General features: G+C 31.8%; 1 protein-coding gene and 1 long non-coding RNA gene across 3 annotated transcripts in view; both read right to left on the bottom strand.

Annotated features, from left to right (window-relative positions):
* The window catches only part of LOC134691533 (ankyrin repeat domain-containing protein 50-like), a 55430-nt gene extending 33525 nt beyond the window's left edge, over positions 1-21905 (bottom strand). The window contains exons 1-7 of the mRNA XM_063552100.1: positions 21879-21905; positions 21429-21452; positions 11037-11120; positions 8921-9019; positions 8433-8531; positions 7116-7220; positions 5710-5781 (exon numbers count right to left, since the gene is read on the bottom strand). Coding sequence (XP_063408170.1) covers positions 5710-5781; positions 7116-7220; positions 8433-8531; positions 8921-9019; positions 11037-11120; positions 21429-21452; positions 21879-21905 — 510 coding nt within the window. The remainder of the gene's footprint in view (positions 1-5709; positions 5782-7115; positions 7221-8432; positions 8532-8920; positions 9020-11036; positions 11121-21428; positions 21453-21878) is intronic.
* LOC134691500 (uncharacterized) overlaps positions 1-26992 on the bottom strand; it is a 172019-nt gene that overhangs the window by 132501 nt on the left and 12526 nt on the right. For both annotated transcript variants that reach the window (XR_010102157.1, XR_010102156.1), the window contains exon 2: positions 25656-25717. This is a non-coding gene — a long non-coding RNA (uncharacterized LOC134691500). The remainder of the gene's footprint in view (positions 1-25655; positions 25718-26992) is intronic.

Below are 26992 nucleotides of genomic sequence, written 5' to 3'. Positions count from 1 at the left end.
TTCCTGCTATTGCTCAATACTGTGCAATTGAAGATTTCTTGCCATTGCGCAATGCTGTGCTATTGTGCAATACTATGCTATTGTGCAATACTTTGCAATTGAAGATTTCTTGCCATTCCGCAATACTGTGATATTGCCCAATACTGTGCATTTGTGCAATACTGTGCTGTTGCGCAATACTGAGCAATTAAAGATTTATTGCTATTGCCCAAATACTGTGCTATTGTACAATACTGTGCAATTGAAGATTTCTTGCTGATGCGCAATACTGTGATATTGCCCAATACTGTGCAATTGCGCAATACAGTGATGTTGCTCAATACTGTGCTGTTGCGCAATAGCTTGCGCAATAATGTGCAATTGCGCAATACCGTGATGTGGCTCAATACTGTGCTATTGCGCAATACTGTGCAATTGAAGATTTTGTCTTGAAACTTTCCAAAAAAATTGACTTTTCAAAAATTTTGAAGAAAAAAATATCAACCCCCCAAAAAATGGCAAAAAAAATCCCCGAAACTTTTGAACCCCCCAGGAGTAATTACCCCCAAACTCAATCCAAGCCTCCCTTTGTGGTATTGAACCTTGTAGTACAATTTTAGAGAGATCCATACACTAAAACACAAGTTATTGTCCGGAAACTACAAAAATGCTTGTTTTTGGTCCTTACACTGTTGGTACCATAACCCCGAACATCAATCCCAACCTTCCTTTTGTGGTATTGAACCTTCTGGTATAATTTCATAGAGAGACATCAATTAAACTAAAGTTATTGTCTGGAAACCAAATGTGTCTTCGGACGATGACACCGCCGACAACGACACCGCCGACATCACATAAACGCAAAATTTTTTTGCAGTCGTTTAAAAAATGCTGAAAACTGATTACTTTCCTGAATTGTCTAATTCAAAGGACCATAATTCTGCCCAAAACATCAGACTGGAACAAAATCCGAAATTGTCATTTGTAAACCTAAAACTGTATTCCAAATATCGAATCAACATCTGTAAGCATGACCACAAAAAGTGTGGAAAACTAATTATTAGCGTGAATTTAAGAAGTCAAAGGACCTGCCATGTGAGGGACTTAAACTCATAACCTGAGTGTAAAAAGGCTAGTGATATAGTAGTTAGCTATGTAAAAGGATACTTGCTAAAGTAGGACAAAGTTAGTTGTAGGCCAAGCTTAAAATAAAATACAGTTATCTCCATTTCTAAGCATTCTATACAAAATAAAACTAGAGGCTCTAAAGAGCCTGTGTCGCTCACCTTTGTATATGTGAATATTAAACAAAGGAAGCAGATGAATTCATGACAAAATTGTGTTTTGTTGATGGTGATGTGTTTTTAAATCTTACTTTACTAAACAGTCTTGCTGCTTACAATTATCTCTATCTATAATGAACTTGGCCCAGAAGCATCAGTTGAAATGTTAATTAAAAATTGACTATAAAGGACAATAACTCCTTAGGGGGTCAATCGACCATTTCGGTCATGTTGACTTATTTATAGATCCTACTTTGCTGAACATTATTGCTGTTTACAGTTTATCTTTATCTATAATAATATTCAAGATAATAACCATAAACAGCAAAATTTCCTTAAAATTTCCGATTCACGGGCAGCAACCCAACAACAGGTTGTCAGATTCATCTGACAATTACAGGGCAGATAGATATTGATCTGATAAGCAATTTCACCCCAAGTCAGATTGCTCTAAATGCTTTGGTTTTTGAGTTATAAGCCAAAAACTGCATTTTACCCCTATGTTCTATTTTTAGCCTTTGTGGCCATCTTGGTTGGTTGACCTGGTCAAGCCACACATTTTTTAAACGAGATACCCCAAAGATGATTGTTGCCAAGTTTGGATTAATTTGGCCCAGTAGTTTCAGAGGAGAAGATTTTTGTAAAGATAACTAAGATTTACGAAAAAATGGTTAAAAATTTACTATAAAGGGCAATAACTCCTAAACAGGTCAACTGACCATTTCAGTCGTGTTGACTTATTTGTAGATCTTACTTTGTTGAACATTATTGCTGTTTACAGTTTATCTCTATCTATAATAATATTCAAGATAAAAACAGCAAAATTTCCTTAAAATTACCAATTCAGGAGCAGCAACCCAACAACTGATTGACCGATTCATCTGAAAATTTTAGGGCAGATAGATCTTGACCTGATAAACATTTTTATCCCATGTCAGATTTCCTCAAAATGTTTTGGTTTTTGAGTTATAAGCCAAAAACTGCATTTTACCCCTATGTTCTATTTTTAGCCGTGGCGGCCATCTTGGTTGGTTGACCAGGTCACGCCACACATTTTTTAAACTAAATACCCCAAAGATGATTGTGGCCAAGTTTGGATTAATTTGGCTCAGTAGTTTCAGAGAAGATTTTTGTAAAAGATTACTTTAATTTACGAAAAATGGTTAAAAATTTACTATAAAGGGCAATAACTCCTAAACGGGTCAACTGACCATTTTGGTCATGTTGACTTATTTGTAGATCTTACTTTGCTGAACATTATTGCTGTTTACAGTTTATCTCTATCCATAATACTATTCAAGATAATAACCAAAAACAGCAAAATTTCCTCAAAATTACCAATTCAGGGGCAGCAACCCAACAACCTATTGACTGATTCATCTGAAAATTTCAGGGCAGATAGATCTTGACCTGATAAACATATTTATCTCCGTCAGATTTGCTCTAAATGCTTTGGTTTTTGAGTTATAAGCCAAAAACTGAATTTTACCCCTATGTTCTATTTTTTAGCTGTGGCGGCCATCTTGGTTGGTTGACCGGGTCATGCCACACATTTTTTAAACTAGATACCCCAATGATGAGTGTGGCCAAGTTTGGTTTGATTTGGCCCAGTAGTTTCAGAGGAGAAGATTTTTGTAAAAGTTAAAAACGACAACGGACGACAGACGACGCCGGACGCCGGACGCAAAGTGATGGGAAAAGCTCACTTGGCCCTTCGGGCCAGGTGAGCTAAAAATGAATATTTGACACAGCATAGGTTTATGACACAAAATGAATGTGGTCAAAGAACTGAAAAATTTGAAATTGGACATTTACCTATTATGGTCCAATATCCAAAATCTAAGTACATTGTTAGAATAAGCATATTAAAGAAACCCAAGAATTCTATTTTTGATGAGATATTTATAATTAAAACATTCCTGTTCAAAGGGAAATAACTTAAAATAAACAAGCGACCAAATGACATAGAAATTAATTATTAATTATACCATTTCTGTTCAAAGGGAAATAACTCAAAATAAACAAGAGACCAAATGACATAGAAATTACTTATAAATTATACCATTTCTGTTCAAAGGGAAATAGCTCAAATTCATAGTAAAAATCACTTTTGTTACTGAAAGGACAACAACTCAACAACGAAAACAGCTCAAATCGTGAAAATTGAACTTGACCTTCATTTAGTCACAGGAAACAACATATCTTAATTTGAAAATATTTCGTCAAAGCTTTTTCATGTTAATGAACGGACAGTGTTTGGCAGCCGCCCACCTGGCGCTGTACATCCTAAAATCAATAACCAAAAACAATTAAATATCAAAAATCAAGAAAACTTGCTCTCGTTTTGTTCGCTCTAAAATATGAAATAAAAGACATTTGCGAATTTTATTGAATATTGAAAAAATCACATGATAATAAATTCCTGAATTGAATCAAAGAGCTGAAAGCTCTGAGGAAAAATGACACCACTGTCTCTTATATTGGGATATTTTTTATGCAAGTCTTGATTTTCACATACAATAATTAGTTTAACAATGCTACATGTCTCGTAAGCATATAATTGATATTCATATATATATATGTGTGTGTGTGTGAAGTGAAGATGACAACTGGCTGTTTTTTTTAAAGACAAATGAATAGGTCAAGACTACCTGAATTGTACAAATAAATACCGTAGGCTTGTATATTTCTCACTGGTACATAGTCCAAACCCCCTTCTCTCCACAAAATTTTAAGTAAATAATCTTTTTGTTACTGTTATCAAAGGTCTAATGAAACCCAGGTAATTTCAAAGAATTCTAGTCAAACCGGCACCTGGTTAAATTGGCACCTGGTATAGTCAAATCAGCACCTGGTTAAATCGACACCTGATATAGTCAATTTGTCACCCATGTTAAATATATTTTTAACAGAATTTTAAGCAAAAAGAGTTAAATACCTAAGGTAGGGATTGTCCAAAAATATTAACTTTCACATTTTTGGGGATTCATGTACATTTTGTATATATTTATTTTTCTCAACTAAATGTGTATTTTTAATCATATATATGAGGTATTGGATATTCTTTATGCATTTTTTAACCAGTTGAGCATTTTACAGGATTGTTGGTTTAATGCTGTATAAACTTTCCTGAAAAAACCACCTTAAATTTGCTAATTATTTGGCATGAAAGTTTGATTTATTGAAAGGGATTCATAGTTTTCCATTTTATTTTTCTAATTGTCTCATTGTTAAAACAACAGCTTGGGTAAGGGCTTCGTTGTTTACCTTTATACACAACAGCATAGTAACTATGTACTTGGTAAAAGTTATTAATCAACTGAATAGAAAATATTATAACAAATATTATTGGATGCTGAATTGACTTCAAATAGGTGCCGATTTGACTAGATGCCGATTTAACCAGGTGCCGATTTGACTTGTACATTTCAAATCCTCTGCGATCAAGTGCGGTATTTTCTTGAGAAAACCTGTTTTCCATCGTCAAAGAGAAGTAGAAACTGCTTTAAATAATTCTAGAACGCTTCATGATTGTTAAAATAAGTTAAATTCACTTAAAAAACAATTTTGAAACTTGCGATGTTTAAACAGGAAGTTTAAAAAGCATGTGTAAAAGAAGAAATTAACCGATGAGAGTCGAAATCCGTACATGACAGATATCACGATAATACGACTTTGATGTTTGGATCGTGTCAATCTAGCAGATACCAGTTTATTTCAAATGCATTGAAAAGAAACGAGAAATTTGTAATGAAAGGTTTAGTTTTTATATTAACCAGTTTTAATTTGATATTAAATAGAAATAACTTATTAATATGAATGAGTTAAAATTATTACTTTGAAAAATGATGAGAGCGCCCTCTACAATGTCAATGATGGCGGAACGTAAACAACAACCTCGCCGCAAAATTGAACTTGTTCTCTTATTTCTTGCTTATTGTACTCTATAGTCCGCACCCCCTCTGGAAGGTCCAATTTTGGAGAATAAAACCGCAGACTATACAAGCCTTTCTATAGACAGGTCAACATTTTTGTTGTAAATAAAATAAAGTATGTAAACTGGTTCCCTTCCGACTACAACACTTTGTTCGAGTGTAGCGGAATACAAGCAGATACCAGTTAGTTTGTAAAATAGTAAATATGCAACCGAGTGTGGTAGGCGGAGGCAATAATCGACTTCCTGTTGTTCTGGTCAATGGTATCTGAACAATGCCGCTGAAGCATCATTTTCCAAAAATGACAACTAAGCTTAGTTTAAAGCTTGTTAAGTGTGGATTTAGCGCCTCAAATGTATGATGTTGTCCAATCAAAATCATGATGATCAATAAATTGCATTATAATTTAAATTTTGTGATCAAGACATAAAGAGTTTTATATTTCTTTATATTTAGTAAATTATTTTCTACTTGATTCATTGTAAGCATATATAATTTAACACCATATGTACCTGTAAGTATTCCATCACTTCTTCATACTGGCTCCATTTGCTTTTTGCTGCTAGATCATATGGAGTCTCACCCTGAAATACAGACAAATCTTTATATTACTTTCATCTGTTAACTACAAAGAAGACTTTTTAACACAGATCAATAGGTAAGACCAGTAGCAGCTAAGTGGTGATTTATTTTATCTTAACAGATGCTTACCATATATATATATATAACTCATGAGACGACATTCAGATTATTTTTCACAATTTTGTGAAGACTTTAAATAGGCTTTTAACTCTTTTTTGTCCTATAATTTTCTTTGCCGTTTAAAGATTGGTAAATGCATCCTTATGTCTAAATGAGGGTGTGGAGGACTTTGGGGGTCTTCATTTTTAACTATTCTTTTCTAATTTTGTGGACACATTATTGAGAGTTCTTTATATTTTTAACACCCCAATATTGTTCTCTATTTTCTATATTTTTACACCCAATTCTTTTCTATTCCTTAATTTTTTACCGATTTCTCTCCATTTTCATTTTTTCTTCTTCCATTCATGATTTTCTAATCTGCTGTAAACCCATCCATACCCTCCTATATCTGTATACCCACACCATACCCTCCTATATATGTACACCCCCTCCACAACCTCCGATATCTGTATAACAAATCAACACCCTCCTATACCTGTATACACCATCCACACCACCCTATATATGTATACCCCATCCACACCCTCCTATATCTGTATATCCAATCTACACCCTCCGAAACCTGTATTCCCAATCCACACCCTCCTATATCTGTATACCTCATATACACCCTCCTATACCTGTATACCCCATCCATATACTCCAATATCTGTATAATCATCTCCTCCTATATATGTATACCCCAACCACTCTCTCCTATATCTGTATATCCCATCCACACCCTCCTATATCTGTATACCCGATCCACACCCTCCTATATCTGTATACAATATGAAATAATTAAGCGATTTTCATTTCCCCCTTATTGAATCCATATAAATATTGTCTAGTAGTGTTTATTCCTGTATATGAAATATGTTTCACCCAACATAAAGATTATCTGTCATTGCCCACCTCTCATCTGTTTAAATATAAAAACAAGATGAAAGCATTGCTTCTAACATTTTAAAACCATCTAATAACTTTGTTATAATTGTCATGACAACAGATTGGAGTTTACACAGATTGTTGTTAGTTTTGTTTGACAATTTGTTTGTTTACACTGATTTTGGTTACAGCAAACTTGCATGATAGTCTATATAACTTTTTTCATATCTTCAATTTAAACATGACACTATAGCCTTTAAACCATTTGACCAAACATATCTTATACATCATTTGAGTGATTTAATACTTAATAGTTGAATACTGGTCATATACTATAAAATATTACCTTATGTGTTGTAACTAAGGGACTGGCGCCTTGTTCTACCAGACATCTTGTGATCTGTAGATGTCCCTCCTCAGCAGCCAAATGTAAAGCTGTTTTTCCAGTGTTCTATAATATAACCAAATAACATGTAACTATAACGTTGTGTAACATAAATATAAACAAAATATGTATCACATGAATTAGTGGTCAAAACTAAATAAAATGATCAGTCACATTTGTATTTATATTGTATATATAAACAAATAAATAAACATGTTTTGTTGTGAAATGTCAAAACTTCCATTAAACCTGATATCTTAAAAAACAAAAAAAAATTCAAGAAATGTGTGAAATAATTATGTCAATGGATTCAGTAGAACAAAACAAGTAAAATGAGATCCCACTTTATATGATTCTAACAAATATTTGTTTCGTTAAAATTGTCTAATTAAGAACAGGAATTAGTGTAGATTCAGTATAATTATTCATTTTAATATAATATTTTTTTGAAGAAACATGAAAAGGAGTAATATTTTCTGTTTCAGAACAATAATATGAGTAAAATGAGACCCCACTTTATATAATTATTACAAATATTTGTTCATTAAACCTGTCTAATTAACAACATGATTTAGTGTAGATTAATAGTAATGTGATCAGACTAAGTAGATAACATACATCTGTGATGTCGATCTTACATCCTGTATCAATGAGAAGACGACAGATCTCCAGGTGTCCAGACCTGACAGCCCACATTAATGCTGTTTGTCCTCTACCCTGGAATAATACAACTGACATCAAAACTTGTCTGATAAACTGGACAATGTTGTGTAATAAATATAAACTAAATATATATCACATGAATCAGTGGTCAAAACTGAATACAATGACCAGTCACACTTGTATTTATATTGATCATAAACAATAAATAAACATGTTTTGTTGTGAAATGTCAAAACTTCCATAAAACCTGATATTTAAAAAAAAAAAAAAATTTCAAGAAATGTGTAAAATAATTATATCAATGGATTCAGTAGAACATAACAAGTAAAATGAGGCCCCACTTTATATGATTCTTACAAATATTTATTCATTAAAACTGTCTAATTAACAACAGGAATTAGTGTAGATTCAGTATAATCATTCATTCTAATAAAATATTTTTTTGTAAAGAAACATGAAAAAAGTAGTATTTTCTGATTCAGAACAATAATATGAGTAAAATGAGACCCCACTTGATATAATTAATACAAATATTTGTCAATTAAACCTGTCCAATTAACAACATGATTTAGTGTAGATTAATAGTAATGTGATCAGACTAAGTAGATAACATACTGTTGTGATGTCGATCGTACATCCTGTATCAATGAGGAGACGACAGATCTCCAGGTGTCCTCCCTTGGCAGCCAACATTAATGCTGTCCATCCACTACCCTGGAATAATACAACTGACATCAAAACTTGTCTGATAAACTGGACAATATTGTGTAATAAATATAAACAAAATATATATCACATGAATCAGTGGTCAAAACTGAATAAAATGACCAGTCACACTTGTATTTATATTGTATATAAACAATAAATAAACATGTTTTGTTGTGAAATGTCAAAACTTCCATTAAATCTGATACCTTAAAAAAAAAAAAAATTCAAGAAATGTGTGAAATAATTATATCAATGGATTCAGTAGAACAAAACAAACCAAATGAGACCCCACTTTATATGATTCTTACAAATATTTGTTCATTAAACCTGTCTAATTAACAACATGATTTTGTGTAGATTAATAGTAATGTGATCAGACTAAGTAGATAACATACTGCTGTGATGTCGATCTTACATCCTTTATCAATGAGGAGTCTACAGATCTCCAGGTGTCCTTTCTCGACAGCCCTCATTAATGCTGTCTCTCCATATCTCTGGAATAATACAATTGACATCAAAACTTGTCTGATAAACTGGACAATATTGTGTAATAAATATAAACAAAATATATATCACATGAATCAGTGGTCAAAACTGAATAAAATGACCAGTCACACTTGTATTTATATTGTATATAAACAATAAATAAACATGTTTTGTTGTGAAATGTCAAAACTTCCATTAAACCTGATATCTTAAAAAAATATTTTTTTCAAGAAATGTGTGAAATAGATATATCAATGGATTCAGTAGAACAAAACAAGTAAAATGAGACCCCACTGTATATAATTATTACAAATATTTGTTCGTTAAACTGTCTAATTAACAACAGGATTTAAGTGTAGATTCAGTATAATTATTCAACTGTCATGTTAATTTTTTTTTTAAGAAATGAATAAAATATTTATATCAATGGATTCATTAAAATTCTCTGAGTAAAATGACATCTCGCTTTATATAATTCTAACAAGTATTTGTTAATATAATGATTAAATCTGTCTGATTAACATGATTCAGAATAATGATCAATTTTTTAAAAAGTAACTTTTTTAAAGAAATATGAAAAATAGTTACATTTCCTGATTGAGTTCGAGGAGACAAACAAAATGAGACCCCACTTTATATGATTCTTGTCTAATTAACAATATAATTTTGTATATATTAAGGAATGTGGTCAAAGTGAAGCAATAACATACATGTGTGATATTTGTTTTACTTCCGCTGTTAAACCTTGGTGTAATAAATAGTCTTGTAAAGAACTTTATCAACTATAATTCAAAACAAACAAAAACAATTAACGAGAGAAAAAAAATACCTTTATGCATTTTTTTCCCTCATTAAAACTGTTAAATTAAAAACAGATTTTGATTTAATATCGAATTCAGTATAATGATATAAATATCAGTTTCCATGCAGATTTATAGATTATCGTTGGTTATCTCAACAAGATTAATTTTCTCGCTTGAGCCAGTCACGGCGAAAGCGAGAAAAGCAATCGAGTTGAGATGACCAATGATAATCTGTTTATCGCTATTTTACCTATGACAACGTTGTCAATTTCATGTCAATTTCATTAGCAACGCCACGTGGTTCCTTAGTTTCTAGCAATACATTTCCATCTCAAGTGAGTAGCATGGTATGAAAATTATCACAAAAAAATATCAAAGGAAAAATGCACAAAATAGCGATAAATATTATTATATTATTTCAGAAGTAACTTGTAGTTATGTGTTTTATACTGCTAATGTACAATCTGTTATGTTCTGGAGTAACATGTAGTTGTGTGTTTTATACTGCTGGTGTACAATCTGTTATGTTCTGAAGTAACTTGTTGTTATGTGTTTTATACTGCTTGTGTACAATCTGTTATGTTCTAAGGTAACTTGCAGTTGTATATTTTATACTGCTGGTGTACAATCTGTTATGTTCTGAAGTAACTTGTTGTTATGTGTTTTATACTGCTTGTGTACAATCTGTTATGTTCTAAGGTAACTTGTAGTTATGTGTTTTATACTGCTTATGTACAATCTGTTATGTTCTGATGTAACTTGTTATGTGTTTTATACTGCTTATGTACAATCTGTTATGTTCTGATGTAACTTGTTATGTGTTTTATACCGCTAATGTACAATCTGTTATGTTCTGAAGTAATTTATAGTTGTGTGTTTTATATTTCTTATGTACAATTTGTTCTGTTCTGAAGTAATTTTTAGAACTTTGTTTGTTTTATACTGCTTATGTACAATCTGTTATGTTCTGAAGCAACTTGTTTTTTATTTTTTATACTTCTGTTATTATAGTTCTAAAGTAAATTGTTGTCGTGTGTTTATGTACAATATTCAACATTTTGAAGTTACTTGTAGTTTTCACTGTTTCACTGTGCTTTAATTTTAAGTTACATGTAGTTTTGTGTCTTTTTTTTGTTCATGTACCATAAAATGCTGTATCTTCAAATGATTTTTCTATGAATTATTTAAATAAGGTAGTTTTGAATGTGACTATTTTACTTACATCTCGATAATCAATGTCTGCACCATTCTGTAGGCTTAATTTTAAGGCTTCTATATCTCCATACCTAGCAGCTGTAGTTAGTTTCTGTAAGTATAACATTGAAATTACATTTAATCTTGATATTCAATGTCTGCACCATTCTGTAGACATAATTTTAAGGCTTCTATATCTCTATTCCCAGCAGCTGTAGTAAGTTTCTGTAAGTATAATATAGAAATTACATTTAATCTTGATAATCAATGTCTGCACCATTCTGTAGACATAATTTTAAGGCTTCTATATCTCTATTCCCAGCAGCTGTAGTAAGTTTCTGTAAGTATAATATAGAAATTACATTTAATCTTGATAATCAATGTCTGCACCATTCTGTAGACATAATTTTAAGGCTTCTATATCTCTATTCCCAGCAGCTGTAGTAAGTTTCTGTAAGTATAACATAGAAATTACATTTAATCTTGATAATCAATGTCTGCACCATTCTGTAGACATAATTTTAAGGCTTCTATATCTCTATTCCCAGCAGCTGTAGTAAGTTTCTGTCAAAAAACAGACAGAGAGGAATTCTTTAAATATCATATAATTGTTGGGAAATAGCATTTTATATTATCAGTCAGAGCTCTGACATAAACAAGTCAGAATAAACTGACTTCTTCAAGTCAGAAAATGTTTTGAAATTCTGACCTGTACGGGTCAATTTTTGTTTTGCGTAGTTTTCCATCGAGTCCGTCAAACCAGAAGTTATTTTGAATTTGCCGCCGATCTAAGACACATACGATCACGTGGTTTTTTTGCGAGAGATCACGTGTTTGAGAGTCGTTGTTTTGGGAGTTTCTCGAACGAGAAGTTATTGAAAATATAGTGATTATTTACGTTTTTTTAGTGAAAATCTAGGTCAATGTGGTCATTTTCAGATGGTAATTCATATTACCTCCGTATTTTCATGGCCATTTTAATATTTTTTACGTGTAAAGGTCTTTGCAAGTGATTTTGTTGCTGTTTCATGAAGGCGCGTGACCTGTAAATACGGACGCGTGGCCTTTGAGATGACCTGGTGTCTGACAATTCTGACTTGTTCAGGTCAGAAAATGTTGTTATGATAATGAACTGTTATTTTCGGGAGACAACTCGTGTTGTCTTAAACAGTATTAACATTATTAAACAGTCAGTGCAATTTTAAAAGTGAAATTATTGCTTCAAGATGAACATCGTCACGTGATTTTTCTATTTTTAAACTCAATCATGAATTGACTTTTAAACCTTTCCGAGTTTGCGGCTTATTAAATATATTTGTTTTTTCGTTTCTCCCAATGAGAAAAACGATCATTTGAATATTGATATTCATGAAAATGAAATGAAAATCGGAATAATTTAAATAAAGGAAAAAGGAAGGGAGGGTTTATTAACTAAAGAACCAAATATTTTTTTAGTTTTATTTAAAAAAAAAAAAAAGATTTTAACTTGAGAACATTAAAAGATTCACAAAACGGGTTTTCAGTTATGATTATGGAATATGATATTAAAAATAAATCAAATGAAATGTAGGGTGAGTCTCAAAGGGATAACCCCTACCCCTGTCATTTAACTTGTGAACAGTCGAGAATCCTGCCCCCTAAACTCTCTGTTCTCTCTGTAAAGTATCATGAAATATACCAGGCAAGTCTCTATGGGTCGCCCCACCCCTTGTCATTTGAGAAAAATCTTACATCTTGAAAATGATAAGATCCCCTTTAAACCATATATATTCCTTTTTATAATGTCAAATTGATTTGAATGAAATATACTGGGCTAGTCTCTGGGTTTAACCCCCTTCCCCCTTTGCCATTTGTGAATGTTCTCATATTTTGTAAACGGTCGAGATCCCCACCCATAAACCATATATATTCTTGTATGGGAAAATAAAACAAACCCAATGAAATATAGGGGAAGTCCCTTGGAGGGGGGGGGGGGGGGGGTCACACCACCCCTCCTGTGTGTAAACATGTAAATGGTCAAGACCCCCACAACTGTACCATATATATAAGTGTAAGTGACAACAAGACAAATCAAATGAAATAAAGATAAAGTCCCTTGAGGTCACCCCACTCCCTTATGTTTGTAAATTTGTAAGCGGTTGAGATCCCCACCCCTTAAGCCTATATATTATTATATGGGACAATACAACGAATCAAATAAAATAAAGGGAAAGTCCATGGGGGTCATCCCCATCCACCTTTCTGAAATGGTCTGGATCACCACCCCTTAACCGTATAATATTCCTGTTCGTCATTTCAAGAAGATTTGAATGACATACAGCATGTACAGGGTCAATCCCTAGAAGTTACCTACATGTATGCATATCACTTTACTAGACCAAACCAATTTTTACTTGAACTTGCTCAATGTCAGGCGACCATGGGAATGACAAATTATTGGAGCTTTGTTTGAGAGACCTCCCAACAGCATCCTGTTACAATTATTTTTATTTGCTGAGAGACCACCTTTACATATTATATTGATCAGTGTTTCAGCAAACAACAGAATTGTCTATTCAGTATTATTTTCCTCTCACATGAATCACTTCTTATTAATTACATGGCATATATGTTTTCCTATGAAGTTACCGTACACATCTATAATTCTTACCCCAGATGCATAGCCACATAAAGCATTAACCTTTTATTTAAAATATAGATAGTCTTTGTTTCTACAGAAGTGAGAAGAACATTGGAAGTCAGTATGTTCTGACTTATAAAAGTCTGAATGAAACGCACGTCTGGCATACTAAATGACAATCCTGGTACTTTTGATAACTATTCTGACTTTAATTCAATAAGACTCAGAATGATCTGAAGATACTGACTTGTTTTTAATGTTAAGAGTATTTTAGAATATGAATGCTCTTGTCATGCTAGTACCATAAGAAATCCTGACAAGATTTTGTTCCCAAAAAATATATATTAAAAATAACAAGTGTACAATTGAACATAATTACAAAGTTATAAATGTTGCTAAAAAATCTATTTAAAAACACCCAATAGATAGTTATCTTTCAACTTTTACATGTATTTAAAAAACAGTGAAAATATTATGTATTATATGTACCGCTTCTTGAAGGACAACAAAGTCACCAAACTTAGTCTGATTTTCTAAGTATTTTCTCCTCAACATTTTTTTAAAACAGAACATAATTTGACCTATTTAAGTCAGTTTACAGAAGAAGAAAAAAATCCGATCAAACTAGGTTTCTTCATCTTAGCCCCCCCTTTTTTCTCCTTATCTGAATCTTCTACTGTTGAGTTAATTAATTGATATTTTTTTTTAAGAAACAATTCAGTCAAATGGTTTTTGGAATAATGTTTTTACAATCAAAAGTTTTATATGTTAACATAACAGAAAAAAAGTCATGAAAATACAAAAATAAAATAAATTTTTAAGATATTAATTTGATGAAATTTGTTAATAAAATACATTTAAATATAAAATATACCAAATACATTTTTTTATAGTCCTTGTTATTGTGACTTTAGGGGACCTTATTTCATCAGTCTTTTATCTGGTTTCCCATACATTTTAAAATCAATATGAAAATCCTAGACTTAATTAAGTTGAAATAAGTTTAGTTTTGACTGACTCTTTGAAGTCAGAACATGAATTTGACCTGTTAAAGTCAGTTTATAGAGATAAATTAAATCCAATGAAAACTATGTCTTCTTCTTCTAAGCCCCCCCCCCCCCCCCCCTTTTCCCATTATCTGAATCTGCTACTGTTGGGTTAATTAATTGATAGGTTTATTAGAAACAATTCAGTCAAATCGTTTAAAATTAATATATTCTGATTTTCCAATACATTCTTAAATGCATATGACAATGCCAGACTAAAACGTTGTACTAATTAGCTAAAGTGAAGTTTTTGACTGACTCTTTGAAGTCAGAACATAATTTGACCTGTTAAAGTCAGTTGACAGGAAAAAAATGTCCAATCAAAACTAGGTCTTCTTCCTTTAAGCCCCCTCCAATCTGAATCTGCTACTGTTGAGTTAATTAATTCATATTTTTTTTAAGAATCAATTCAGTCAAATGGTTTTTAAAATAATGTTTTTTTAAAACCAAAAGTTCCAAATCTTAATTTAACAGAAAAAAGTCATGAAAATACAGAAATAATACAATATTTTTTTTTTAAATAATTTGATGAAAATCTTTAGAAATCAAAATGCATTTGAATATTGAATATATCAAATAAAAATGTTCCATCATTTTTAAATCAATATGAAAATCCTGGCCTTAAAAGTTGAAATTAGTTTAGTTTTGACAGACTCTTTGAAGTCAGAACATGATTTGACCTGATTAAGTCAGTTTACAGGGGGGAAAATCCAATTAAACTAGGTTTCTTCATCTTAGCATCCCCCTTTTTCTTTATCTGAATCTGCTACTGTTGATTTTAATTAATTGATAAATTTTTTTTAGAAACAATTCAGTCAAATGGTTTTTAGTATATTTTTTTTACAACTATAAGTTCTATATGTAAAAAATTCATGAAAATGCAGAAATAAAATAAATTTTTAAGATATTAATTTGATATAATTTGTTAACAAAATACATTTAAATATAAAATATACCAAATACATTTTTTTATAGTCCTTGTTATTGTGACTTTAGGGGACCTTATTTCGTCAGTCTTTTATCTGGTTTCCCATACATTTTAAAATCAATATGAAAATCCGAGACTTAATTAAGTTGAAATAAGTTTAGTTTTGACTGACTCTTTGAAGTCAGAACATGAATTTGACCTGTAAAAGTCAGTTTACAGAGATAAATTAAATCCAATGAAAACTATCCCCCCCCTTTTTCCCCTTATCTGAATCTGCTACTGTTTGGTTAATTAATTGATAGGTTTATTAGAAACGATTCAGTCAAATGGTTAAAAATAATTTATTTTACAACCAAAAGTTCCATGTGTTAACTTACCAGAAAAGAAAGGTCATGAAAATACAGAAATATAATAATAATTTCAAGATGATTTGATGAAATTTGTAAACAAAATATATTTGTATATAAAATATACCAAAGACATTTTTTTATAGTCCTTGTTATTGTGACTTTATTATTGGGTGTCTTTTATCTGATTTTCCAATACATTCTTAAATGCATATGACAATGCCAGACTAAAAAGTTGTACTAATAAGCTAAAGTGAAGTTTTTGACTGACTCTTTGAAGTCAGAACATAATTTGCAAATTATACATTTAAATATTGAATATGCAAAATAAACTTTTTTATAGTCCTCATTATTGAGCCGTATGGGGACCTTATTTCCTCTGTCTTTTATCTGGCTTTTCCATACATTTTTAAATCAATATGAAAAAACTAGACTATAAAGTTGAAATAAGTTTAGTTGGGACTGACTCTTTGAAGTCAGAACACGATTTGACCTGTTAAAGTCAGTTGACAGGGAAAAAATGTCCAATCAAAACTTGGTCTTCTTTCTTTAAGCCCCCTCCATATCTGAATCTTCTACTGTAGAGTTAATTAATTCATTATTTTTTTCAATCTTATTCAAATAAGTTCTCATTACTTGCTCCTTGATTTTTTATATGTCGCACACGGCGACATATAAAAAATCGAGGAGCAAGTGATGAGAACTTATTTTAATTAGATTGATTTTTTTTTAAGAAACAATTCAGTCAAATGGTTTTTAAAATAATGTTTTTTTTTAAAACCAAAAGTTCCAAACATTAATTTAACAGAAAATAGTCATGAAAATACAGAAATATAATAAATTTTTTAAGATAATTTGAAGAAATTTGTTAACAAAATATATTTGAATTTTAAATACTAGTATACCATACACTTTTTTATAGTCCACATTTTTGTGACTTTATTATTGGGTGTCTTTTATCTGAGTTTCTTATACATTCTTAAATGCATATGACAATCCCAGACTTAAAGTTGCAATACTTAATTAAAGTATAGTATTTTACTGACTCCTTGAAGTCAGAACATAATGTGACTTGTTCAAGTCAGTTTGCACTTACAGGATTTACCTCAATGAAAAATTAAGATATCAAAAATATACCAAATTATCTTTTATATAGTTCTTACAATTGTGACTTAATATTTGTGATTTTTTTTCCTACTTGTATCCATACATTCTAACTATTACATCACAATCATGATAATGCCCGACTATTACAGAACTTTGCAAACCATTTAGTTTTTGACGGACTCTTTTTAAGTCAGAACATGATTTGACCTGTTCAAGTCAGTTTGAAGAACAAAATTTCAAATCAAAGCTAAGTGATCTTCCTCTTAGTCTTAGCCCCCTTCTGAATCTGCCACTGTTGAGTTTATTTATTAATAAGTTTTTTAAGAAACAATTAAATCAAATGGTCATTTATCTTAGAGGATCTTGCATGTAGTTTACGTGTCTTTTATCTGACTCTTCCATACATAACATTAATCTCATACATGTATGGCAATGCCTGACTTAAAAAATTCAAAATTTCCATAAACTTAGCTTTTGACTGATTTTTTTAAGTAAGAACATGATTTGACCTGTTTAAGTCAATTTGTCTGAACATGCCCATTTGACCTGTTAAAGTCAATTTGCCTGAACATGATTTGACCTGTTAAAGTCAGATTGCAGAACAAATTTTCAAATCAATGATAGGTGTACAATATTAATGAGTTCCTTTAAGCCCTGCTTCTGAATCTGCGAATTTATTATTTGATAAATGTTTAGAAACAATTTAGTCAAATGGTTATTTATTTTAGGGGATCTTAAGATACATTTCCTATATTGTGACGTTCCCATACTTTCATTTAATATCATATGTCAGTGCCCCACTCTAAAAATTGCAATACAATTAGTTTTGGACTGACTGTTAAAAGTCAAAACATGATTTGACTTGTTTAAGAAAATGCATTTAAATATTGAATACACCAAATATTTTTTTTATAGTCCTCATTGTGACTTGAGGGGACCTTATTTCCTCTGTGCTATATCTGGCTTTCCAATACATTTTTAAATCAATATGACAGAACTAGACTTGGTTGAAATAAGTTTAGTTTTGACTGACTTTTTTAAGTCAGAACATAGTGTGACTTGTTTGAGTCAGTTAGCACAGCAGTATTTACCTCAATGAAATATTAAAATAATAAATGTTTTGCTCTTGATAAATTTAGCTAAAGGTGGATGAGAATAGATCCTTTATTTTTTCCTTGGAAGATTGAAGGTATTGTCATGGTACTAGTAAATGTATCCAATATTGTATTTTGTAAATCTTTTGATATTGACAGAAAATTGTATGATCCATTTTTTCTCCCCTGGTTTTTGTTTGTATTTTGAAATGATTAAATATAATGAGATAAATATTTTATGTTGTTAAGATTCTGGAAAGAAGAAGGTTTGATGAGCCCCACTTTTTAAACTCTTTGACTGGAAACAAGTAATCACTATATTTTTATGGAGATTGATAACAAAGTGGTAGTAATGACTGCTTCAAGTCAGAACAAAAAATGACTTCTCTAAGTCAAAATGCATCAAAAAGGGACATAAATCTAATTAGAATATGACGATATTAAGTCACAATATTTTGTGCAAAAGCTGACCTGTGGAAGTCATTTTATGATAAATTAAAGTCTGACATAAACTGACCTGTACAAGTCATATTCTGTTGAGTGCAAGAAGGGAGACAACACTTACATCAAATTATATCTGACCTATGGAAGTCATTTTATTCTGACTTGTTTATGTCAGAGCTCTGACTGATTATCAAGAAAAACACCAAGAGTGCACACACTGAAATGTCTCGCCTTCTTTACTAATCATTGATATTATGTTGATAGTCCTAAATAAAAAGCTTTATCACAACTGTCACATAAACTTAACATTAACCAAGAAAACTAAAAATTGACCAATGAACCATGAAAATGAGGTCAAGGCATGTACAGCTAACAATTCTTCCAAACAACAGATATAGTTGACCTATTGGTTATAGTATAAGAAAACCAGACCAAAACACAAAAACTTAACACTGAGCAATGAACTGTGAAAATGAGGTCAAGGTCGAATAAAACCTGTGCGATTGACATTTACATCATGAAATATTTCCATACAACAAATATAGTTGACATATTGCATAAAGTATTAAATAAAAAGACCAAAACTCAAAAACTGAACTTTGACCACTGAACCATGAAAGTGCGGTCATGGTCAGATGACACCTGCCAGCTAGACATGTACACCTTACAATCATTCCATACACTACATATGGTAGACCTATTGCATACAGTATAAGAAAAATAGACCAAAACACAAAAACCTTACTGTAACCACTGAACCATGAAAATGAGTTCAAGGTCAGATGACACCTGCCAGTTGGACATATACACTTTACAGTCCTTCCATACACTGAATATACTAGATCTATTGCTTATAGTATCTGAGATATGGACCTGACCACCAAAACTTTACCTTGTTCACTGATTCATGAAATGAGGTCGAGGTCAAGTGAAAAGTGTCTAACGGGCATGAAGACCTTGCAAAGTACACATATACCAAATATAGTAATCCTATTACTTATAATAAGAGAGAATTTAACATTACAAAAAATATTGTTTTCAAGTAGTCACTGAACCATGGAAATGAGGTCAAGGACATTGGACATGTGACTGATGGAAACTTCATAACATGAGTATGAAGCATCCAGATCTTCAACCTTCTAAAATATGAAGCTTTGAAGACGTTAGCAGCCATCGGATCACTATCCATATGTCGAGCCTTCTGTGACTTCAGGACTTCAGTCGCAGGCTCGACAAAATTGTTAACCTTCAAAAAAATTTTTTTTTTATAAAATCATGGACTAGAGTAGATTTGGCATATCCTTGAATTTTCTTTCTTGTAGTATTTTCTGGACTTTGACGTTTGTCCTTTTAAAGACATGTTATACACTTAGTCCTTTAGTTGCCCCTACTTTTGTCCTTTTTAAGACATGTAGTTGTGTTTTTCATTCACTAAGTCCTTTAATTGCCTTTTGAAGACATGTAGTTGTGTTTCATTCACTTAGTCCTTTAATTGCCCATACTTTTGTCCTTTTAAAAAAGTGTGTTGTATCGATCAGTTAGCTCTTTATACCATAAAATTCGTAAGGGTTCCGCGGAACCCAGTGTCTCGCCAACTTTTGCTGTAACTCCCAGGCTCAACAAAAATGAGGAAAACAATCAATAAAAATATTCCTACTGATATTATCTTTTGATTGTAAGATGCTTCTGTCCAAGTTTGGTATACATTTCAGAATAGTTTATGAATCGAATAAATGTTTTAAAAACTTAAAGTGCAGACTGTATATTATGTTAACTGGATTTATTTTTTTACAAAATTTACTTCTGGATACTATCTTATGATCATAAACAAGCTTCTGTCCAAGTTTGGTAAAGATCCAGTATAGTTTAAGAAAGACATTTAAATTTTAAAAACTTTAACCACAGAGTGAATGTAATGTTTCCCCGCAGAAAAACTAAGTCCATTTATAAGTAAAAAACAGAAAAAATGGAATTTTATTTTTGAAAAATTTACTTCTGGATACTATCTCATGATCATAAACAAGCTTCTGTCCAAGTTTGGTAGAAATCCAGTATAGTTTAAGAAAGTTATTAAATTTTCAAAAACTTTAACCACAGAGTGAATATTTGTGGACGCCGCCGACGACGACGCCGACGGAATGTAGGATCGCTTAGTCTCGCTTTTTCGACTAAAGTCGAAGGCTCGAAAAAAATAGATTGGTCTTATTCAACTCACATAAACTTAACAATGACAAGGGGAAATAACTTCTGTATTTTTTTTTTTTTATTTAGAAAAATTGTCCCAATATTTTTTTCAAATAACTCTACAGACCTACTTAGAGTTACATATTTGACATAGTAAACAAGGATTCTGAAGGTACTACATAATTAATACACTATTTCCCACCACCAACTTTTAGAATCTTCTTTTTCTCTCCAACGTACGGAACAGCCTCCCACCTCCCACCTCCTTCAGAAGTTGTCCACCCCCTCATACATCATGTACATTCATATTTGAAAAATTTTCACTTAATTTTTTAAACTGCATTTTTGTTTGTTTTGTTCAGTTACTGAATACTGATTCAAATGCTTTTTGTGTCACCCGTGTAATGAGTAAAAGTGTCAAACGTTTTCGAGTGCACCTTGCTTTGTCCCAGTTTTGTATTTTTTTTGTTTTTGGAATAAGTAGTTTGGTAGTTCACTTAGAATTCTACTAGTTTTTATCTCAAGTTATCACATACTTGTATCCAATTGTACACTAATGGGGAACTTAGAATTCTACTAGTTTTTATCTAATTGTACACTAATGGGGAACAAAACTACAAATGAAAAGGAGACTATTAAGTAAATCTTACCTTATCCCAATCCTCCATTATAGCCTAAAAATAGAAAAGAAAAGTTATATTCAATATATGCTGTTGAGTTTTAATTGAGGTATTTGTGTTATTGCCAATTGAAAATACATGATCATTATGGGTGGTAAAATACTGACCTAATATTTTTATCTTCTTATTTCATTCAAATAATATATGATAGCATTGAAACAGTCATTTATCTCAACTTTTCTGCACTATTTAAAGTTAATGAACTGAACTCAAAACCTTAAAAATCTAATCACATACCTAAATGAGGTACAAATGTATTCTACAAGCAGGGTGGGACTTTTTCCATCGAACACCAGAACATCTATGGCACTTTCCCAGACCTAAGAATTTCAAAAGTTCTATTTACCAGCATTAAGACACACATAAAGAACAATATAAAATATCATATTGCAGCTTCTCCAAACACTGTCCATAACCAACTAGAACAGTCACATTATATTCAATCATTTTTTATTCTGTATGTGCCTGTCGAAAGACAGGACCTATAACGTAGTGGATGAAGTTAGAAGCTGTGTACCATCCTTGGTTTTCCTTCATTGTTGTAGTTGGCTGTTGATTTTTTTCTTTTAAATTGTTTAACATTATATCATACCAAGGCTATTTACAGATGACTATATGGAATGGGTTTTGCTCATTGTTGAAGGTTATTGGACGACCTGTAATTGTTTGTAACTGTGTCCTATGGTCTAGGAATAATTGTATCATTGTTAATCATACCACACCTCCTTAAGGTAACTTCGAACTAGACAAATAGACTTGTGTCGCTGCATGAAATTGATAGGACATTTCTGGAATCATGTCTTTCACCGGAAAATATCAGCAATTTCGCACGCCTTTGTGACGTCATTTACCAGATAAAAGGCGCGCCTGTATCCCTGCTTTATTAAAGTTTTAAGCACTTTCAGAATCGTCATTCTGCAGGGTAGTTTAGAAATAATTTATGTTCCAATAGTACATAATCTTAATTCCAATACCACTTAAGGGAGGGTTACCAACTTATTCAATTTTAATTTTCCAAATATTTTGTGCAATATACGATCAAACTTTTTCTCCCGTTCGCTCAACATGTGTTGGAAGTGACGATGCCTACATTTTAGTTATGTGAAGTCATATGACAGATTCAACTAACTACCGTATCCCGGAACTGGCCTATTGAGGTAACATATTCACTGAGGTATAAATGATCATTCCCTAAAATCATTAAAGCCAAGAAAATTTTCATGAAAATTTTCTTTGTACAATGCACAACAGAAACTACAAGAAGGTGTCCATAGTACATGGATGCCCCACTAGCACTATCATTTTCTATTTACAGTGGACCGTGAAATTAGGGTCAAAATTCTTAAAATTAGAAAGATCATATCATAGGGAACATGTGTACAAAGTTTCAAGTTGATTGGACTTCAACTTCATCAAAAACTATCTTGACCAAAAGCTTTAACCTGAAGTGGGACAACCTCCATGGAAATGAGATATGCTAATGCTTAAACAACTGCATACCAATTATCATTAACTTACCACTAGTGGTTCCCCATAAACTGATCACAAACTAATACATGAAAACAAAGCAAAAGTTTAGAAGTCAATAGACCATAACTGAAGGGGCGGGGGACAAATAATAATTTGACTCCGTCAAGCGAGACAAAAACCTACCACTTAATTCTTCAAAAAATTTACTAAAGAAAAGGAAAAATACAAATTGTCATTTATCTTAATACAATGTCTTTTAAAAAATGAGTTATTTCCCTTTGAACAGAAATTTAGTAATTAATAAGTATTTCATCAAAATATAATTCTAGGGAAAGGGCTTTACCTGAACATGGAGAAAAGCTAAAATCGTGAAAATCGATCTTCACCTGTAACTTGTCATGATAAAACAATACACCAAATATCAAATCAATATCTTCAAGCATGAAGAAAAAAAGTCTGGAAAACGGATTTGCCGGACAGACGGACAGAGCGCAAACCTAAAGTTGCCTTCGACGGTAGGGGACTAATAAACAGCTGCGCCACAAAATGTTTTTGGAATAACACGGGGGTTGTTCAGGAAGTCATGCTAAGTATATCCTGACTCATCCTTATTCCTGCTCAATAGGAAGTTTATATAAGAGACAGAAAAAAAATTGCTCACAACATGTTTTATGTTTTTTACCAAAAAGCTCAATAAAAATTCAATAACTCAAAAACAAAATAAAGAATCATCACGAAAAAGTATACAGATCTTCAGATTATTATAACTAACAAGTGTGTGAAGTTTTACGCAATAATCATAAATAGTTTCTGAGATCTATACGGTGCGGTGCGACATGTAACCCCCCCCCCCAAATAGACCGTCAAAATTTTGACAGGCGTATAAAACTGGAAAACTGATTTGCTGGACTGAGGGATGGACAGACAGACTGACTTAGTGCAAACCTAAAGTCCCCTTCCACTTTTTCGGTAGAGAAATAATCAAAGAGCAGATTGCTATGAGGGAATACGATTGCCGTTGTTTCATTGACACATGTATTATACATGTAGCTGGATAATATTATTTTCAAAACTAATTCAACTGCACATACAAAATACTTACAAAATAGCCAATCCCGAATAAAAGTGTATGAACAATGTAATTATGCCTATTGTGTTTTATTTTTGTACTATCAATTCCAAGTTTACTTTCCACAGCAGTCACTGAGACTCAGAGTGAGAGAAGGTATTTCACTTCGTATCTTATCACCTATTTTCCTACATTAATTCTAGGAGGAACCCCATTCCTAACTCTTTAAATATTTAATTTCCTTTGGGTCAGTGATCATGATTCCTTTCCGTACACATTTATTGGTTTAAATTGTGATCGTATTTAATAAAATACGACGTTTATTGACAGAACGAGCTAATACTCGACGTGTTGTTTTGGTTCAGAATTCAAGGAAGTTACTTCCGGAAGGGAGACAACTCGAAACGATAATATGGAAGACTCCATTTCACCTGAAGGGGTGTTCTACGATGTGGACTATATTTATTTTAATTTAAATGATAATTATGCAACAACAATAACCCTCAATAGCAGACATACATAGAAAAGATCCCATGAGTTATAAATTAATTAATTGAGTGGGGAATCCAGAGCAACCATTCAATCTAAAAAACCCTTGAAGTCAAGAAAACTATTTGCATGCGCATAATTTCCAAAACAAACCCTGTAGCAAGAACGTATATTAAACGACCTAGATGATTCTCTATTTCTTCATTGTTCTTTATGGAAGTACAATCTCAAATATCAGTTTCATAACGGTAACATATAAGAAAAACTCCACTTCAGTTCTTATATGAGAGATATACATGTATATAGATTTATCGGAATTCAGAAAACTCACCCATTTTAACAAAACTGGGAATTTCCTCTGACGTGTTTCTAAGTTTATGAATACACTAAATATAAATACTGCTTAATTCTGATTTTCCGTGTTGTTAAATACACGCATATAAGTCAAGGGAATTATCAAGGACAAACATGAAGATTACGAAAAGAACATTATAGGAAAGTTGTTTAAGTTCAATCCCTTTGTTTGTTTTTACCTTTTAAAGCAAGACAATCACAAGAATCTGAGATGTTCCTTAATGTTTAGAATAAAACGATTGACGTGATGGCAATGCTCTGAGCCACCGGTATAAGTCTACAGATTTCTTTCAAGCAATTGTATCCCAAAAACCTTAAGACTGAGCAACACAAACCCCACCAAAAGTTTGGGGTGATCTCAGGTGCTCCTGAACGGTAAGCGGATGGCACTTGTGTTGCTCATGAATGTAAGTACAAACCCACTGATAGGTCTATAATCTAAAAATGCTTGTCAATGGTTAAATACAATTTTGACCTCTTTCATTAAATGGTTGCTGTCTCATTGACATAAATATACCAAGTTAACTTCATAGTCGAAAACTCTTATTTTTTAAGCAATTTACATTGTAATGATTGCAATGTTTTGTTAGACATGTTAGTTTAGTAATCATGTAATTATGTCATGTATTTTTGGTTTCCCATATAAATACATGTATAACAAAAGTAGACGAGTGCAAAATGTTAATCCTGTTAACTCTTTATTATCTCCCCTTTAATAATTTTAACATTGTCAATTGAAATTTTATTTCTGAATTTCATTTGATAAAATAAATATCTTAACGATTCAATACAATTTGACTGTAATATTCACTTACCTTTACTAAGTATTAAATCGACTGTACTTGAATCAAATAAAAACGAACAGTAGATCTTTAAACTGAAAATACAAAATAGCTCAATTACAGTTTCAGATGAATATCGGTTGAACCATTTCTGAATATATTATGTATATACTTTTTTAGCTTATAACAAGTATCTTGTCATGAATGAAAGAGATACAACCTTCCATATATAGTACCATACAAAGCTCGGTGTAGGAGTTTTTAGGAAAAATTCATAATAACATGAAGGCCTGTTTTTAGCATTGAAGGCTGTCTAATGGGAGTTATTTTAGTGTCATGTCCCTGTATCATTAGCAAGGCTGTCAAAAACCACAAACTCTGTAGTTGCCGGGCTCACACTACTTTAGAATCATACTCATAGGGAGAAGTGACTTCTATTTAAGACAAGGAGGCTATATTGGTTGATCAAGGAGAATAAAGGGCTGCGCTTTAGCGCATGATACGCCCGTAGCTCTTTTAACTTGTCTTTTATGCTTTAAACGAATGTATATGATACGCTACATTGAAGACCTGTTGGTGACCTTCTGCTGTTGTGTTTTTTTATTTTGGTCGGGTTGTTGTCTCTTTGACACATTCCCCATTTTCATTCTCAATTTTATATGATCAACTAGAAATATATACAAATCAAAAGGGATGTTACATTAATATATTCACCAAAGTTTCATAAAATCCCCCTTTTTTAAGTATAAAAATTCATTACTTAAGAATACGTAAAATCTAAAATTTATAAAAATGGAAAGGGAGCGTATGTCAATAGATATAAACAATTTATTAAAGTTGCATAAAATTTTGTGAAAGTGTTAGTTATTGTCCCAAAATTGGAAAATCCCCCCTTTTTTAAGCATAAAAATTCATAACACGGAAATGCAAAATCTGAAATTCATAAAAATTGAAAGGGAGCTTATATCAATAGATATAAACAATTCATCAAAGTTTCATGGACATTGGTGAAAGCCTTTTTGGGTTATTGTCCGAAGTGTTGAAAATCCCCCTTTTTTTTATAAATAAAGCCCCATAAATCGGAAACTTAAAATCTGAAATTTATAAAAATTGAAAGGGAGCTTATATCAATAGATATAAAAAATTCACCAAAGTTTCATGGACATTGGTGAAAGCCTTTTTGAGTTATTGTCCGAAGTGTTGAAAATCCCCCTTTTTTATGAATAAAGCCCCTTAAATCCAAAACTTAAAATCTGAAATTTAAAAGAAACGAAAGGGAGCTTACGTCAATAGATATAAACAATTCACTTAAGTTTCATGGAAATTGGTGAAAGCGTTTTTGAGTTATTGTCCGAAGTGTGGACGACGGA

Source organism: Mytilus trossulus, chromosome 11 (genome assembly GCF_036588685.1).
Source record: "Mytilus trossulus isolate FHL-02 chromosome 11, PNRI_Mtr1.1.1.hap1, whole genome shotgun sequence".
Classification (NCBI taxonomy): Eukaryota; Metazoa; Mollusca; class Bivalvia; order Mytilida; family Mytilidae; genus Mytilus; species Mytilus trossulus.
The sequence above is the reverse complement of the archived record's forward strand: the minus strand, read 5'-3'. Positions and strand labels throughout refer to the sequence as shown.